The sequence below is a fragment of the Macrobrachium rosenbergii genome, chromosome 13, assembly GCF_040412425.1.
Source record: "Macrobrachium rosenbergii isolate ZJJX-2024 chromosome 13, ASM4041242v1, whole genome shotgun sequence".
NCBI classification, from domain to species: Eukaryota; Metazoa; Arthropoda; class Malacostraca; order Decapoda; family Palaemonidae; genus Macrobrachium; species Macrobrachium rosenbergii.
In genome coordinates, this window is record NC_089753.1 from 24,730,917 (window position 1) to 24,750,758 (window position 19,842).

At 38.5% G+C, this 19,842-nt stretch overlaps 1 protein-coding gene across 8 annotated transcripts in view; it reads right to left on the reverse strand.

The window, feature by feature from the left end:
- Positions 1 to 19,842, reverse strand: part of LOC136845041 (tigger transposable element-derived protein 1-like) — a 289,897-nt gene that overhangs the window by 262,805 nt on the left and 7,250 nt on the right. For 7 of the 8 annotated variants that reach the window (XM_067114767.1, XM_067114764.1, XM_067114762.1 and 4 more), the window contains exons 2-6: positions 15,688 to 15,930; positions 5,327 to 5,557; positions 4,710 to 5,011; positions 4,103 to 4,288; positions 3,385 to 3,507 (exon numbers count right to left, since the gene is read on the reverse strand). The exons of the other annotated variant lie outside the window; for it this stretch is intronic. In XM_067114767.1, the coding sequence (XP_066970868.1) occupies positions 3,385 to 3,507; positions 4,103 to 4,288; positions 4,710 to 5,011; positions 5,327 to 5,557; positions 15,688 to 15,930 (1,085 nt within the window). The remainder of the gene's footprint in view (positions 1 to 3,384; positions 3,508 to 4,102; positions 4,289 to 4,709; positions 5,012 to 5,326; positions 5,558 to 15,687; positions 15,931 to 19,842) is intronic. 8 annotated transcript variants of the gene reach the window in all.

Consider the following 19,842-nt stretch of genomic DNA (forward strand, 5'->3'; position numbering starts at 1 on the left):
GCCACTCAGGTCGAAGTTTGCAGCCTGCTTATTTTTACGGTCTGGGACAAGACCTACAGTCTACAGTAATTACTTCTTCACCTGGAATGGTGAAGTTGGATTTCACCAGATACTGGGTACGGTGGGCAGGAGTAACAATGAGGTTAGAGGCACCACTAAACTGTGCCTCAGATGGAAATCTCTTCATTGCTTTTTTGCTTGTTAGCAGTTCATCATAGTCCCAGAAGTCCTCCCTTTTCATTATGTAGGTAGAGAAATGCACTGCCCTATTCTTGCTGTCGATGATGTCGTTGTAATCATGTATCAACGTCATGATGACCCCACTGTTGGTGATCTCTTTCTCATTAATACCGAAAGCCTGATCACAGGCCATGTGTGAATGCCCACTCACCAAGTACGCCACCTCCATCAGCTCGAAGTACCCCATGTGGATTAGCCTCATGATGCCAACAAGCTATGTAATGTTTCTGTTTTGACCACCACAGTTGTCTGCAAAAATAAACATCCTGGGTGCACTAGTAGACAAAGTTACATACTTTTCAAGGTATTTGCTGAGACAACTTAAAATTTCTGAGGGGCCTCTGTGTGCACAAGTTTCTGACCACAAGAACATGTGGCTCACATTCTTCTTGAGGTCATAGGTGCATAGACTGTATGTGCTGAGCTTTCTACGATAGAAAGCCTCACCCACTGGCATTCTAGGACAGGACAACACCTGCAAATCCATGCACAGCATGATCGCGTCAGGATCTTCGTCACGAGCCATGCTGCGCATAAAGTTGAAGCCTCATTTTCCTTGATTTTGTGGGCCTTCAGCCCTTCTTTTAGAGCTTCCAGATTGGGAGCACTGATGTTCTGGGCATTCTTGATTGACGTCTCCATCTTGCAGCATGTGTTGCAGACATCCTTGCTGATTGGCTCTTTACTGATATTGTAGTTGGTGGTGAAGACTCGGTAATAACATTTGAACCTGACCGTTGGAATCTGAGGATAATAATCCCTCACACGGCTCTTAAGTACTGTACATATTGTACAGTGTTGCTACAGTATATTTGCTTGGGAGATATTGTTGATTGTCCAACTTGGCCCTGAGTAATGGCTGCGCCACACAGGCAAACTTTGTATGCGCTTGTGCACATATGCAACAGCTTCCGCAGGTAGATTGTGTCCCCTTGAGCTTTTGCCCCTCTTATCAGGGATAGGAGCACCCATTTCGGTCCTCTTGTTTGAAAGATATTGCAACCTCTTATGGCTGATGGCATGTATACTTTCAAACACTTTGTGTCAGACTTGTGCTTTTTTTACCATCGTTGTCTGTCACTTTGTGGATCCCTTCTTTTTGTACTTTTTTCCTCTCAATATACCTGATGAAGTAGGTTGTCTGGAGGTTGTAATCCCCAATTCTCCAGTATTCCTTGTTTACATTCTTGCAGTGCTCTTGGCCAAGCCGAGTGAAGCACCCATCAGCGCAGGGGGAGCCCAATCCTTTTGCTGGCACTACTCTCTTTGTTATCCTGCTTACATATTCTTCCCATTAGTTTCTTTTCCTTTTAGCCACACTAGTTTTCCTAGCATCAAGACTGATTTTTCTTTTCCTCCCCATCTCTGTGGAGAAAATGGGTTCTTCAGTGACTAATTCCACACTAGATTCATCAGTAAAAAAGCCCCAGCATCACCTCCTTCTTCTTGAGAAGATGATTGTCCTGGTACTGCTGGGACTTCGATAACTACACTGCTGATGCTTCCACTTGCACTGGCTCTCTTTTCTACTTGTGTATGCAGTACACACAGTTCTTCATTGAAGGGGTGGGTAGAGCTTTTGGCTAGCACGCTGTTGGCCCAGCGTTCGACTCTCCGAGCAGCCAATGAAGAATGAGAGGAATTTATTTCTGGCGATAGAAATTCATTTCTCGTCATAATGTGGTTCGGATTCCAAATAAGCTGTAGGTCCCATTGCTAGGTAACCAGTTGGTTCTTAGCCACGTAAAATAAATATAATCCTTCGGGCCAGCCCTTGGAGAGCTGTTAACCAGCTCAGTGGTCTGGTTAAACTAAGAAATATTTAACTTTAACAGCAATGCACACACCAGGGTCATCAACATCAGATTCCTCACTATCATTGGTCGTAATATATTCACGGGTTATGCCATCCTCCTCAAACAGATGTTTTAAAACCTGTGTTCATGACAGTCCTTTAGAGGAGTGATGGCCCCTTCTGAGTCAGAGTCACTGTATCTTTGTTGTTTTTCCAGTGTTTTAAAGATAATTTTCTTCCCACTGACCACTTTTTTCTTTTTAGAATAAAATTTCTTTTCATGGGTGTCACTGTGATAACGTCACCATCACCCTTGTTATCATTTTTGGAATTTTTCTCCATGATCTGAAAAAAACTTGTTAACAGAGAGAAAATTAAAAAAGAAACAAAACATCATTGGGACAAGATCAGGTAACGTGACTTGTGTGTGATTATCTATTCCACATTTGCAAAGAATGCTCTTATTAAATTAAAAATTTTTTTTACAAAAATGCACAATAAAACTATTAACATAGCTTCTACAGGGATCTATGTATAATATAAACGTATCATTAGCACAATAAAAACCCTCAAAAAAGCACAACAATTATCAAAATAAAAACTTTCGTGTCACACAATAATCACACTGAGGCCATTAAGACACCCGGTCATGTTTTGATGATGTTTTCTCTGTATTTTTGCACTGATTAAGCTTCTCAAGTCACACAGTAAGCTACAAGTATTCAATCAGCATGTCATCACAACACAATATCAATAATATATTTTTATCCAAATGCAAATAGCATAAAGCACGGGAGAACTTACGTATTAGCTGATTCTGAGAAGCATGGCACAACATGAACAAACGTGCCGATTGGCTTGGATGCACCGGCAACGAAGTTGCTGATTGGTCGAGCCCAAAGACCCTTATTCACAGGAATTCGGTTCCCACTTCGTTTTGCATACTAAGGGTCTCCACGAGCTGAAGACCCTTATTCAAAGGAACTCTGTTCCCACATTATTTTGCAATATTACGGATCTCCATGTGGGATTGCCAATTTCTCGAGAGGTTCACCATCCTTTGTTAGATAATGGGATTTTCGACCACTTTGGAGTCTACATATGCAAGAACACTTTTCCATGGGAAAAGTAGAATATTTTTAGAACACTGGAGGAAAAAAAAAAAATTTGCAACTTGGAGCTCTGGGGACCCTTAATGTTGTGAACGCCTATTTTGCTACATTGAAAGTTTCTTGAAAAATAAATTAACCACACCAACACTTACAAACATAAAAATATGTAGTTTCAAAGCCTTCCTAAAATGAGTATTTCAAACCATATGAAAAGCAGTCTACAATGGAAATACCTACCTCAGAATCCTGCCGTGTCTTAGGCCCCTGTGAACCCAACACCCTCTCCTCCAGAGGGATCTGACCAACAAATCTATATCTTGCCATGGGCTGGAACCACGGGTATTCTGAGCCAAAGTTCACCTGTTGATAATAAAAATCCACTTAGCCTTATCTGAAATAGGTACAGTGTTGAGTTTACTGTGGTGAAGCATTCAATTTCTCTCCTATACCTACAGAAAACAATTTGTTGAGAATAAAGTGACAGACTACATTTTGTTGTGCCAAACTTGCTGGATTGTTATTTTAACCTGCACCATTGCCCCATGAACCACACTTAAACTTAAAATGCTGAGCAACTACACTTCCCAGGCAAATCTACATCCTCCTAATCAGAGGAAATACAAAAGTTTTTGAAATTTTTAAATACAAATAGGTTATTAGTACAAACAATTACTAAGTTACAGGGCAGGAAACAGGAGGCAAATATGTTTGGATGTAATACGAAATAAAGCAGAAATTCAACAGCCTAATGATTCACAAAACCAGAATATAAAAAATGGCAAGATAGGTAATCTATAAAAACTCCAAACTTCTCTTAAACAATAAATGCTTTAAATATAAACAATTTAATATATATTTCTTGTATAAACCCAAGCAGGAACAAACAAGGAAACGTGACTTGTAACTTTCCGATACAAAAATGTACAACTGAAGTGATAAAGTTCCAAATACAAACCTTGAAGGTATAATTCTTGGTCAAGATGTGAGGAAACAAAGCCTTTCCCTGTAGGCTACGATGAGACACTTCGTAGCACTTCCCGAAATTCCTCCCATTCACACTAAACGACATGGTGATGGGCTCAGAATCCATGTCCAAATAGCAGCCTATGACATCACCTTTTCCAAAGGGTTGTCCATAATCCTGTAGAACAATATTGGTTAGTATTAATCTTGGATTGTTTTGCAAAAAATCCCTTCGCATGACCCACTACAGAAGGTACTATGAGTTCTTTGCACGGTCTCTCACTCCAACTGCACAGTTTCCAGTCTTACTTTACAACGGTTCCAAATGGTCTTTGTAAGCTAATTTGTCAGTAGTCTTTACCGTTACTGTGCTTCAATTTTCCTTTCTAACCTAAGAACAAATAATTCTGGCAAGCCCTGTACAAGTAGAAATGTTTACCACATACTATTTGTATGCATTATACCAATGTGATAATTTATCCTTAAGCATACTAAAAACTCCTCATGGAAAAGAACTCTATAGTAAAATGTTCCTTATTTTATAATCTTAGTTGTAAACTTATGCAAAAACCAAGCAAAATTTCTAAGTCATATCTTACTTTGAATTTCAAGTTTGTGGATGCCTTAGCTGTTCCACCATAACCATAGCTGAAGGGCTCCTCTCCAAGCACCATTCCAGCATCGTCAATGGACCACCCACATCGTAGACCGTGGGGATGTTGTTCTCCTTCAAGGAGAGGAATTGCCAAGTGATCTACTTTAACCTCATAGAATAAGCGACCACGCAGGAAGCCATATCTAGCACGAACTCCATGCCATACATAAGCAAAACCATCTGAAGTCATAGGTTTTGCACTCAAGAAGGTCTCCTTATCTATGATCAAACTCAAATCTCTGTTGTCTGTGGATCAAAAGTCACATATTAAATGGCATTCCTGTTCATAAATACATCAGAATGAATTTAAGGCAAGTTTTACAAAATATGTCAGTAATAACTGGGCTATAATTACTGTGCTATAATTTTAAGATCACTTTTTTGTAAAAATAGAAATAGAAGACAGTCTCAAACTGGTCATTGGATGAAACTTTGGTTGAAGACTGTACATCACTGCATGAAACTTTCCAAAGGCAAAGGTTCTGAGTAACACCAATTATGCAAATTATAAAAGCAATTCCTTTGCTTCACCAAAAGAAAAAACTTATACAGCTAACTTACACCAGTCAAGAATCACTGCCTCTTTATCATAATCGGGATCATCGTCTGTATGTTTATCCGTACTTCCATGACAATATCTCTTGGACCTGGGGGTTCCTTGATGGCTGGATGCTTGCCGTTTCTCACCCCGTCTCTCTTTGAAGGGTTCTTGTTTTTGTTCAGCTAATTCATTAGCAGAAAAAGCCCTTGGTGGTGGACCTTCATGACCAGTATCTGGCTCTCTCTTAATGCCTATAAAAAATATATATATATTTCAATAATATCAATTATACTGTAATTAGAAGTGTGTACAAAACACAGACATTATCCAAACACTACAATCACCTTATCAAAGAGTGTAGCTGTGGGCAAAATCTAGACCTATTCAAAATAATAGTGCTGGGCCCGTATTTATCAAAGCTCGCAAATCCTTAAGAGTACTATTCAATCATTAAAACACTCTTAAAGTTGTGAAAATTCTTAAGAGAATTTTACGAAGCCTCTTACGGGCTATGAGTACTCATATCTCAGGCCGAGATTTACAAGTGGTGGAGAGGTCTCCTAAGTACTCAGGAGTTTCTCATAGCAGTAGTCACAGTGTAAACATGGCAGACGAACAAGAACACTACATTCGCCGCCCGAGGAATTTGCGCCCAAGACTGGATATATTCAATGTGTATGATGCCAGTGACTTTAGAAAAAGATATAGTTTATCAAAATGGCCTCACGTATGTGACTGACTTGATCAGAGGTGATTGCCAACTGTACAGAGAGGAGTCATGCCATAACACCCGAGATGAAAGTGGCGCTTACTCTGAGGTATTTTGCAACAAGCAAAATGCAACTCTGCCATGGTGATGATTTTGGCCTCTCTCAGTCCACAATTAGCAGAATAATTACACAGACTGTTGATGCTCTTACAGCTCCACGGATGATTCAAAGATTTGTGAAGTTCGCAACCAATCCCGTGGAAATTCAAAGAATACAAGCTGACTTTTCACAAATTGCTGGATTCCCCGGTTTAGTGGGTGTGATTGATGGCACCCATATCAAAATTGTTGCTCCAAAAGATTTTGAAGAAGTTTACATCAATAGAAAAAACTTTCACAGCATCATATTTACATTTTAGACCAAGATAAACAACTTTTCTTCAAAACATGCTTCCTTACGCCGTGGCTGCTGAACTCGAATATTACCGTAAGTAATATTCTAGTTTAACAGGTGTGGCGTAAGGAAGCATTTAAGAAACGTTATAGAAATAAAGTTGTTTATCTTAACCTAAAATGTAAGAATATGAAGGTGGAACTCTGTTGAATAAAAAAATAGGGGGCCTGGGGTGGGGCACACGCCCCCCGCTAGGAAATCACCATTTCAGTGACAGGTTAGGTTGCCCATACTACTAACCTAAAATACCTACCTAACCTGTCACTGAATTGGTAATTTCCTAGCTGGAGGGCTATGCTGCCCCCCACCTCCCCCCCTCTTTCACAGAGTTCTACCTTCATATTCTTACATTTTAGGCCAAGATAAACAACTTTCCTTCATGAAATGCTTCCTTACGCTGCACCTGCTAACCTAGAATATTACCATTTTTTCTACCATGAATGGTTATTGTGTAGGAAAGGGGCATGTGAGCTTATAAAGTATTATCCAGAGTTATGGAGAATGGTGTATAGAATCCTTTGATACTAGTCATTAAGTTTTATTGGTCCCAAACAAAGGTCACTTTAAAATGTAAAAACTCGCGAAAAATTCTAAGTTGAGAGAGCTCTGTAATACTTAAAATGAACCCCCCTTTTTTTTTTACTGCTATACCTTAGTTTGTTGAATACAAACCCTACGAAGAGGGGTGTGGGGGCGGATCCTCCACTTAAGAAGGGGGCCCTGGGGGGGCACAACCCCCAGCTACAAAATAACCAATTAAGTGATAGGTTAGGTGAACGACTCTGAAAATACATGGTTTGGAACTTGTCAAATAACATTGCATGCGCAGATCAAATTCTCAGTTGGGGAAATGACAGCACAAGAAAAACATCAAATTGAGACTTACTTTTTCTGTGATGCTTATATTTACTTTTGTTGATACTTATGTAATGGCTCATTTGCCTGAATAGTGTATGGAGTGAAGTCTTAAAATAAAGCAGTAATTATAATCTAAGCAAAAAATTTAACGTAACTTATGTTGGCCTCAATGTAAAATCATACCTAAAACATATGAAGGCATGTCATTAGCAACAAGAAGACTAATTGAATAATTTCAATATTGTTCACAGGGCTCACAAGAAAACGCGAAGTGTCGTGGAAAGAGGAATAGGTCAACTGAAGAGAAGATTTCAGGTTCTCCATGGCAAAATAAGAGTCAACTCTCAAAAGGCAGCCAAGATCATCATGGCATGTGGCATCATGCATAATATATGCAAAGAACGGAGCATCCTAATCGAAGATGAAAATGAACATGAAGAGGATGTTGATGACCATAATCATGACAAAGTGTTCCAGCCTGTGCAAGGAGAACCAGTTCCAGATAGTGCACTTTTCAGGGAAAATATTCTCCGAAACCACTTCATGTAAGTACACAATAGCTGCTAACTTTTGTTGCATGTCACTGTATTGTATGGTGTTTTTACATTGCAGGGAACAAATGGTTATTCAGGACCTACAGCTTATGTGTAGCTACTCTGAACCATAACAAGAAGTGAAGCATGTCATTGTAGTTCATAATCACAATTCAATAAATAATACCAGTGAAAAATATGATAAAATCACTCAAAATCGGATGTTTCTAATGGGCAAAAATTGTTGTATTTCCATAGTCCCTCTTTATCTTTGTCCCTTTTATTCCACAAACTCTTTGGGGCGAGGGTTTGTACACGAGTATGTAAACCACAGTAAAATATCAAAGGTAGTGTAAATTAAACTTGTATAATTACTGGCCATCCAAAGACAACCAATTAAATAATCCCACATATTAAACACTGTACTTGTTTTATGTTCCAATTTCGAGGTTCTTTGAAGAACTTAACTCTATCATTAGGACACCTTTTTCCCCCTCATACAGTTCACAGTGGTGTAAGATAATGTAGTTTTATTAAACTAAACGCACTATAGCTACAGATATTTTATTCTTGTTTGCAGGATTGAGGACTAAAATGTTGGACGGAGGACCAACTCAACGGGAATGGCTATTGCTCCCACTATCAGCAAGCAAGAGACAACTATATTGCCTCTTCCCCTGTACATCATAGAACCCCTCTGAACTGGGCTGGTATTTGGCCTGGTGACCTCTCTATGCAGAGGGGAAAACGACTCTGTATCATCTTTTAAGTCATAGATCAATACATATACATTTCTACACTTGAGTTTGATATATACCTTCTTCCCTTCTTTATTTCAAACCTTTGTTGTATAGAAGTTGGCTGCTATTACAAATGGCACTTTGTGAGCTATCTTGCTTTCATTATTACAACTAAGTGATGGGTTTCCAATTAAATATATACATCTTTTATAACTGTCCCAAGTACAGTAAAGGCAGTCCTCGGTTAACAGCAATCCGGTTTTATGGCGCTTTTCCAGTGCCATAAGATTGGTGATTTAAGGCGCCATAACAGGCTGAGTTTCGGTTATCGGCGCCAAGGTTCTTATGGCGTGCCATAAGCAGTCTTATGGCACGTCATAAGGGTGCTTATGGCGCTGATAACCGGTTAATGGCACCATAAATTGCCAGGTTTCGGTTAATGGCGGGTTTCGCTTATCGGCACACCCCCAGGAACAGAACCCCCGCCAATAACCGAGGACTGCCTGTACTGTTTTGCCTGTACTATCAGAAATTACAGCTTTAGTGAACCACGTGCTGTACTCTTCATGCACAATACAATATTTAATCACTTTCATTAAAGTAAATTTTCTTTAAAGCACATTCATAGCCAGTGATAATATTCAAGCACTGGAAGTGTCAAAATGAAAATGATAGGAAATGACAAATATATGAGGTTTTATTTTTTCTTATTCTTAATTCTACAATTAAACAAGTAAATGGTTCCTAGATAGGGCAAAATACACCTGAGCTGGGCACCTCTGCAATTGCAGAAGTCATTATTTCAGTCTGCAATCTCGGTGGAGGAAGGGGAAAAGAAGGATGAAAGAATAGGGGGTGGTGATGGATGATTGGGGAGGGGTGGGTAAAGGAGAAAGGGTGGGGAAGACAATAGGCATTAATTATTTGGGTAAAGATGCCTGTAATTGACTTATTAGAAGGCTTTTATACTCGGCCTCCAGTTCAAATGCTTTTCTTTTTGCATCAGCTGCAGCTCTGGCAGCTTCAGCTGCAGCTATTTTGGCTTCAGCTGCAGCTGTTTTGGCTTCCCAGAAAGCCAATTCTGCTTTTTGTTTCTTTGCCCAAAAAGTGTCTCCAAGCAAAGGAAACAGAAGACGCTTTGCAGGTGGAGCATGGCTATTTTCAGCAGACATGCTTGCGTGTGCTGTGGATGCTGAAGGACTCTGACCAACAACAAATGATGATGATGATGATGCTGGGACTGAAGACTGTGGATGTCTTGATAGTGTTGAAGTGGGTATTAATACCGTCGAGATATCACCTTCAAAGGCGACATCGACTGCATCAGACATCACCTCACATGCCTCTTCCACTTGTTCCTCTGACTCATCCCTGAAATATAAGACAGCATCTGATATTGTTTTTTCTCTTTTCCTTTGTTTGCATGCTAAAAAACAAATACTGGTGACTGTATTGTCTGAAAGTCAAATAACACCATTTTCCTCTAATATCCAAGCATTTTCCACAAAAATGGACATCAAAATAATTAAACTCGCACCAAAATTTACTGGAAAGAAACTGTATTTTTCAAAAAACTTGTTTATTACTACCTAAAATCTGAAGAATCCATGTGACCTCCCAATCCAGAAATGGCTACATTTTGCACTCCTAAAATTGACTCGACGGCCACTGCAACCTCTGATAGGGGCTTGGGGGGGGGACCACCACCTGTAATAACTGGCAACAAAAATTTCATAAAAATAATACAGTGATAATCTTAATACTAAATGCTGAAATAATATGAGTATAATTTGAGTTTAGGTCTGGGTCTAAAGTTCTTAATTTTACTGCTCATAATAGATCATTCATATTGTACACTACCTGGTAATGTGTGATAGGCTAGTGCACAAAACCACTAAATTTGTAATTGTAGCCAAGAGCTCTGAATTGTTTTTGCCAGTAAAAACCAGAAAATTCACTAGAAAACACTTCATATTATGCTCCAGTATCAATAAAATGATGGGGAAAACCTTTACAGCCATGTAACAAGGTTGGGGGACCACAGGTGAGAACCGGGGGTTTTGGGTGGGTGAAGAGGAAAAGTATAAAAATAGCACTTATAATAATGTTAAATATGTAGGATTTGAAAGATGACAGCCAAAAATTGATGTGAATTGATAAAAAAAAAAAAAAAAATTCATGCATCAATGGAATCTACAGGACATTTGCTATTGATGTAAGTTTCTATTTTTTCCAACGTCAACCACAAAGCTATTACCTACAATTATAAGTAAATTTTGTGTACTAGCCTAACCAACAATAACGCTTACCTGACTTTAAACATCGTTATTTTTTTTTATTAGTATCTATGCATTCTATACAATATCCTCCTTAATTCTAGGTGTCTACTTTTTTAAAAGCTAGCACAGACCTATTCTATAGATTTACCAAAGGATTTTTGGGTATATTTTTAAGGGGTAAAAAATAAAGGTGTGGCATTATTATCAATAATGGTAATTTTCTAGTTTAAAGTCGCATAATATGAAAGCTTTTAAGGAAGAAAAGTTGCTTATCTTGGCCTAAAATGTAAGAATCTCAAGGTGGAAGGCTTAGATTAAAAAAAAAGAGGGGGGGGGAGGCACAGCCCCTCAGCTAGGAAATAACCAATTCAGTGACAAGTTAGAGAAGTGTTTGAGGTTATTGTGGGCACTAGCCTAACCTTAAACACCTACCTAACCTGTCACTAAATTGGTTATTTCCTAGCTGGGGGGGCTGGGCCCTCCCAGCCTCTCCCCTTTTTATTTAAGAGTTCAATCTTGATATTCTTAAATTCTGGGCCAAGATAAACAACTTTTCTTTGTTAAAAGCTTCCTTATTATGCAATTCTAAATCAGAAAATTACCTCGAGAATTACAAAGGTATGTAAGTTTGGTTAGGTCTTGTATTGTTACATTTATCATGTAAAACCATTGGTCAAGGTTTACTTTGAACAGCACAGCTGTAACGTAGAGTCATGCCATCCAAGTTTATCTAACCTAACCTTGCTGTGAAAGCAATGTCTAGATCAACATCAATTTTTCTACCATGCCTAGTCTCACATAACTTAACTAGCCTAGGAATTTCAGTTATTAGTTGTATTGCTGATAATGGATAAAAGAAGGGCTTCTTACCTGTTGCTGCCACAGATTTTCTGTGGTTGCACAGCTCTTCCCTTCCCTGTGCTTTGAGTGCCCACCATTTCTTTTCTACATCACACTTGGTCCGGGGGGCAGACTCGGGAAATGAAGCATTCAGTTTTTTTGTGACATCTTCCCACGTGTCTCGTCTCATCTTCGCTGTCACTTCCGAGCTGAATTTTTTCCTTCCTATTATATGCCTCTTTTCATCTATCAACTGCAATAGACGAAGACAAGCGTCTTGCCTCCAGTTTGCCTTCCTCTGCCTCTTGAGTTTTGGAATACCCACTGGCACTACAGAATCGACAGCAGTCGGTACTGAATCCATTTCCAAGGATGGATGATGACGATGGTCTTGGTCTGTGTTGTTTGAAGAGTCCGGCAGTCCGCAAAAATTAAAAGAAAACAAAACATACCCGGAAAATAAATACTTTTGATTCCAACAATAATATATAGATCACAAGGTTAATATCATAAGTAATAAATATATTGGATTTTTTGGTATAATTTTTTAATTAAAATAATGGCTTAAATCGTATATTCATGGATTGTAGCAATATATTTTTCGCTATTGTTAGCGGGATCTTCCCTTAAAAGTTTCTCATAAACATACCCTTTTTCATAGCTACGAGATTCTCTCAGAGCGTTGATAAGACACTGAGAAATTCCTCTTAACTATGAGTGATTGAGTGACTTATAAGGGAATATTTATGAGATTTCATAAGACCTATGATAAATACGGCCCCTGATATTTCGGTGTAGAAGGATCTACATCTGCTGAAGAAGAACTATAAAGCACACCCCCGATATTCACGTTCTCACAATTCACGGACTCGGCGATTGGCGGAATTTTCTGTGGAACCTATCTATAAATTATTCGCGGGAAACTCACCCATTCGCGGATTTTTTCGCAGAGCAATATTCTGTATTTTCATATTATTTTCGTGACTAAATAATGTACTTTATCTACATATACATTATGATAAAATAATGATTTACAATATTAATTTTCAAATATTAATATTAAGTTTAATAAGATTAAATAATAACAAATAATAAAAATAATAATTCTTTCTATCTCTTACTGATATGCATGTTCATTTGTTTTGTATGATAAATAAATGATTTACTAATTTTCAAATATTAATAATGTAAACAGCAATAATATCAATTCATTACAGAAAATACTATAATGAATTGGTAAGATTTTAGTTTAAAAATTAATAAATTATGTAAATTTTAAAGAAATACATATGGACCCCTAATCTTTTGCTGGAAGCCTTGGAGAGGTGGGGGAGGATGAACCTGTCAGATATGTCAAGTAACCTGACAGCATTTGCTGGGTGGTCCGTGTTGCCGACTTAGTTTTCAAATACCACAGCAAAGGATATAATGAAAAATCTCTCAATCTTTCTCAGGAAAAGATATTATTTTTATGGTATTTTATTTGTGGTGTACGATAAATAAATGATTTTCTTAATAAGTACTAATTTTCAAATAATAATAATAATAATAATAATAATAATAATAATAATAATAATATACTGTAATTAAATATTTATGCATCTCTGTAAGTTATGAAAAATTTTAAACAAACAAATTTCAACCCTGATCTTTTCCAGAGTCTTTGAGCTCAGGGGGGAAGGTGAACCTGTCAAATATGTCAAACTACTTGACATTTCTGACCAAGGGTAGATAGATGTTGCCACAACGTCATCAAATCAACTTCTTTTCTCTCTCTCTCTCTCTCTCAACTTCTCTCTCTCTCTCTCTCTCTCTCTCTCTCTCTCTCTCTCTCTCTCTCTCTCTCTCTCTCTCTCTGTTTTTGCAGGAAGGGTGTATGTATATATTTTTAAGGGTACTAATGTTTAAGATGACTTTGAAATTATATTATTAATAATATAATTTTGAAGATTAATACAATAACAATAGGATAATAATTTAAAGTATATTTGATGTAGGGTGATACTTCAAGTATACATTTGGTATTTGAACTTCCAAGCTAGGTAGTTATAAGCATTTCATTTTTAGCCATTGGGTTGTAAGTATTTGCAGATTTTAACTATTCACGGGGCTGGAACGCATCCCCACAAATATGGGGGTTTACTGTAGACTTATCTCTAACCTCTTGACCAGGTGTTAATTCTAGAAAAACCTAGATTCAAGACTGTTCTTTTACTCTCGCCTAAGTCTATCTTTCTCTTGTAATTTGGCAATTTATTCGCCTTAACTCTCCCAAAGATAAATCCTTGCAACGATCAGAAAGGTTGTCACAATCGTAAATAATCTCTCAACGATCCATGCACATTTGTGCGTATGTATGTACATTACTCAATATGCACGTCAATTACCGATATTGCAACGCTCACGAAGGTTGTCTGAATCACAGAACACCTCTCAATGATCCATGGAAGTTCATGCATATGTACGTCAATTACATAATACACATGTCTATTGTAACTTACCTTAAAAAATCTAACAGATTTTGATAGGGAAGATAGAGAAGAATCCATATCGCCCAATACAGACCAAAACCATATGATCCATCGTTAAGCCAGAAAACAGACACTAATTTTAGATCACTTGTCTACTTGCCTGGCTGGATTCACCAACAAGACGAATGACGAACCAAAACACTCGCTGTCTTTTGCTTGTTAATGATTGTTTCAATTTTAACACTTGTCAAACCTGTGCCAAGTAGCCACAGGTAAAGCTAATGATGAAGGGTAAGTTTCACCTCAAAAAATGTCCTCTCCAGTTAATGTGCTGTGCATGCGCTGAACTGATGCCGATTCTTGGATGATATTAAAATCACTGTCACACCACGGATGAATACCAGGAGTTGTGAGGCATCACACACATAGTTTGGTTCACTCAACAAGTGAGAATACAAGCAAAATCTTGTTGCCTTGTACACCATTTGCTGAATTATGGTGCTTCCTAAATCTTCAATTCTATGAGTAAAAGTGTTTAGTGTAAGGTATGTGTTGAAAAGGTTTGCTTTTTCTGGACATAACTCTCCTGCCACTGCCATCATACACTTTTATAATATATCCATTGGTGAAAGCCAACATATAAACAACTTTTTAACTGGCCCTAGTTAGAGCTTCAGTATTCTTCTTTGTAAAAACAGCTTGTTGAGAACACAAACTGCACTGAATTGATTCAAACTTTTCTGAATGCTGCTTTTCTATGAAGTGAGAATAACTTGAGCCATGTTTAGTCTCATAATGTTGACGCATATTGCATTCAATCAGAACAGCAACACTGTCTTTCTATATGAAGCATAAGGCTTTATTTGCTTCCCCCCCCCCCTTAAAAAAAAAAAAAAAAAGGACTTTATGCCCTGTTCTCACGGAACTGACATATGTCCTTAATAAATACAAAACTGACATAATTTCATTTTCTAAAAAATACTTGGTTTTTTATTAAACATGAAAACATCTTGAATTTTAATTAGTCATTTCAGAAATCTGGCTAAGACAATTTTCTTTACTAAGAAATAAACTAGTTTAAGAAATGAAATGCAATCAGTTTTGTATTTACTAAAAAAAATTTGGAGTACTGTAACTCCAAAGTTTAAGACACTAGGCAATTTAAAGTATGGTATGAGAGACAACTGACTGCCTTCACTCTTGAGTTTTAGAATATTAGCTGCAGACCACAGGAAATCATCTGGTGGGCCAGATGTGGCCCTAAGGCCATACTTCGAAGACCCCTGTGCCAAAGCTATCCTATATGGCAAAAGAAACTGTTATACTGAATTACACACCCACCCACAACCAAAGTTTGAGATACAAAAACATACAAAATACAACAACCGTGTTACAGTTAATCACAAGAAACACATACAGCACTATGTTTACATAATAACTTTTAGGAAAGAAAAGGAGGGAGAGGTTAAACACAAAGATAATAGCTACCGTACTTACACCAATCCGATAATACTGCTGATCTGTCATATTCAGGTTCATCTTCAACTGTAGCTTCTTCAACTTCTGGTCTTTGCTTCTCTGAATCTGGAGAACGTGACCAAGAATGAACTATTCTCTTTTCTCTTCGTCTATCTTCTGTATCAGATGGCTCCTGCTTTGGTTCCACTAACTCTTCCTTTACATCAATTTCCTCAATCTTCATGGAACCATCATACCCATTTCCAAGTTCTTCCTTAACGTCTGCAAAAAAGAAAAAAAAATTTCATGATTAAATTCAGTTTCATATACAGTATACTTACCAAGTAATTACACAGCTATAGTTCTAACTCATGCAGGAGCCTTTATTTTAAAAATCTTGGTAGAACTTCGATAGTTTAGTGTAGGTGACAAGCCCTGCCCACTAATGGGAGTACTGGAAACGACTTAGCAGAAAACCTCATTCTGTTTGTGCCTTATGTCCATGAGAGGGGAGGAGGGCAGGCTCTGATTCTGTAATTACTTGGTAGGTACTGTATATATGAAACTTAATTTTATTATGAAAATATCATTTTCATATAAGTAATTTACCAAGTACTGTAATTACATAGCTGAATCCCACACTGAATGGGGATAGGATACAAGGACATATTCTATTCCAAACCATTAAGGCATGGTAATGATTTTGAAATAGAAAAATTGCTAGCATTGAAACAATGCTTATTGTTTCCTTACCTGGTGAGAGGGCTACCGCAGGTGAATACGTACTGCCTCTGGTTGGTGCTCATCTTAACCTGTAGTGACATGGCGGTTGAGCCATGGGTCGCCTCTACTTAGGTGGGAGCTTTGCAGCGGAGGATAGGCAAGATCGCTGGCAAAGCATACACAAGTGCCCTTGCCCTGGGCACAGTAACAATATAAAAGACAACCAGACAATGCTTTCACCTACAATGAAAACACCACAACCCATCCACCGAGACTGATGGGTACTCCAGGTACACTGTGCCCCCTGGCCTCAGAAAATTCGACACCTTACTTCAAGGCGAAGAGATAGTAGGAGAAAGAGAGACTCCCATGCTTCCTCCCCCAATACTGTACCAAGCCAGCCACTGATAACAGCCCCAAGGCACTGCAATTTTCAAACACTTTCAACTTCTTTTGAACAATGACACAAGAAGACGGCTTTGCACTTCCAATAGGCTGACTGCAGAATGGAAGTGAGGGACATATGTGCCTGAAAGCTAATGAGGTAGAGACTGCCCTGACGTCAAGAGCTTTCACTTTAACCCTTAGTGGATGGATTGAGCTTCAGTGTGAAGTAAAACAGGTTTGGGGAGGTGAACGGATTGAGCCTCAGTGTGAAGCAGAATTACGCACCACTGTTATGGTAATGATGATTTGAAACAAAGGTGCCAATACTTCTATATGCTATAAATTCACTAATGGCAACTTTTATACAGACGTGAGAGTTAGGCCAGTATCAGTAATGCTTGTGACTTCAAGGGGGAAGGTACTGCATCTCTCTCTCTCACGAGTCTTTTTGTAAATTTGCTTGTAAATATACGAAGGGGTTGCTGTTGTTTTTTGTTTTTGTCTTTTGCGATAGTATGTCGGTTGTAAATGTACTTTTACAAAGAAAATTGCAAAGAAATATTAGAAAAAGCATGTAAAAGTAAAAAAAAAAGTTACTGAATCTTCCTTTTCGTAAATTTACATAAATATTCTACAACAAATATGCAAAAATTTTGTTACTGCTTTTATTTCTTATCTGTTTTGATATTGTGTCAGCAGTAATAATAATTTTACAAAATCCAAAAAACTTAATTATTAGAAAAAACATATATAACTTGGTAAAATTTATGATTGTCTTGTTAATGAGGCCTCACAAGGGGTTGTAAATAGTCATTTTCAACTTCTCGTGGAAGGTAGGGAAAATTTTTTAGAATTTTTTTATTTATACAGTGTGAATGTACGTGTCATTCTCTTTCCATTGATGTGATTTTTTTTTATTTTGCTGACCCGGTTTCGGGTGCTGCACATTGATAAATTATGCCATCCCTTAAGGGTTAAAAGTAAGCAAAACATCCTCCTGAATCTGAGTGCGCGCCTCAGAAATTAAGTCTTTGACAAAGAAAGACAGTGCATTCTTAGTCAGAGGGCAAGATGGGTTCTTGACAGAGCACCAGAGGTTACTGGATGGTCCTCTAATCTTCTTAGTCCTGCTCAGGAAATACCTTAAGGCCCTAGCAAGAGAAAGAACTCTCTTCTTCCTCAGAGCCAAGGTATCCATTAAGGTCTTAATGGAGAAAAAACCAGGCCAGAGCTTGGAAGGGTCCTCATTCTTGGCTAAAAACCCAGGGTAAAGTAGCAAACTGTGTCTCCTTGTGAAAACAAAAAAAAAAACCTACCCTTTATCAATGGCTTGGAACTTGCTAAAATGTTAGCAGTAGCCAAGGCCACAAGGAAGAGTCTTCCAAGTGAGGTTTCTCCAAGAAGAGGAATGAAGAGGTTCAAAAGAGGGACCTGTTACCCACTTCAACAATACGTCCAGGTTCCAGGAAACCAGATCTTCCTTTCTTTACTTAGACGTATCAGAGGACTTGATATGGTCATTTAGATCTGGGACTAACGCAAGATTCAGGACCCGTGTGTTTATACACTAAGCTAAACACAACTTGATACCCCTTAATGGTGGAGGATAAGAGATTCCTAGATCTCCTCAGATAAAAAAGGAAATCCACAATTTGGGTCACAAATCTCTCAGAAGAGGAGACGTTGAGTCTGAGACACCAGTTTCGGAAAATCGCCCATGTAGCCTGGAAAACACAGCTATGAAATCAACACCTGCATCTTGCAATAGCCTCTGCAGTGCACCTTGAAAAATGCTTATGCTCTGACAAGCTTCCAGACAGTCTGAAGCCTGTCAAGGAAAGAGCGGACAACCCTTTGGTATCTCTTAAAGTAAGCAGACATGGTTTTTAGGAGAAGGAGTCTCGGAAAGTCCGCCCACAACTGTAGCAGGTCCTGGAACCATTCTTTCATGGGCCAGAACGGGGCTATGAGAGTCATCGTAACGTCGCAATGAGCCCAAGACTTGAAGGGCGGAAAGGTGTAGTGGTCCAAGTGGGACCAATCTTGCACTATGTTGTCTGTTGTCCATGCTAGAGGGTCTGGGGCCTGAGAACAAAAGAGAGGAAGGGGATGGTTTCTTGAGGTGGCCAACAGGCCCAACGTCGGCCTGCCCCATGGTTTCGCAGATTCCGATAGACCAGGGAATCCAAGGTCCACTTGGTGGGGAGGACCTAACTTTTCAACGGCTCAGTTCGTCCACCAGAATGTACAGTTTGAGGAAATCCTCAAAGTGGGGATAAGGAGGGATCGAGACTTTTCTCTCAGTGACGGTAGGTTGAAGGAGTGGGGGGGGGGAGAATTCACACGATGTTTACGTGTTATCCCTTTCTATTTCCAGTGCTTTCGTCTGTCTCTTTGTTCTGCAATTGTTTATTCGACATTTGTCAATCATAACAGTTTTTTCTTATGTACATTATCTTGTTCTCAATTGATGTCATTTACCCTTATATTAAATTCCATATTATACTGCTACAAAGCTAGTTCTGTTTTCACCTATATATTGCCATATATATTTCTTGATGACCTGTCTTTCTTCTTTATTTCCATTACAGAGAGACTTTCATGCAGTCCCTTTTATACTAGGTTCCCTTCACTGGGGGATTGGGGAGGGGCTAAGTAACACGGCCTAGTAGGTTAGGTTGGTCTACTATCCTTTGTAGTAAGTAACACAGTCTACTAGGTTAGGTAGGTATACTATCCTTTACAATAGGTTTTCTTTAACGGTGGGGGGAGGGGAGCACTAGTAACACGGCCTGGTAGGTTAGGTAAGGTTAGGTTACTTCCATCTATAACTTAATGTCAAGGAATTTCATGTCATTTTGTCATATTTGTAACTGGTTGCTACAATACTGTGTGTTTTCATATATTTCTGTTTCTTTGGGACTTGCCTCACTTCTACCTATTGCATGTTGGTATGTTTCTACCACTCCCCTCATAATTCCCTGTCTACATTCTTCTAGAATTTTCTTTGCCGCATTGTTTCAATGCCGTCATCTCCACCCCCGTTGCTCTTGACCAATCAAGAGCCTTGTCACCCACGCCGAC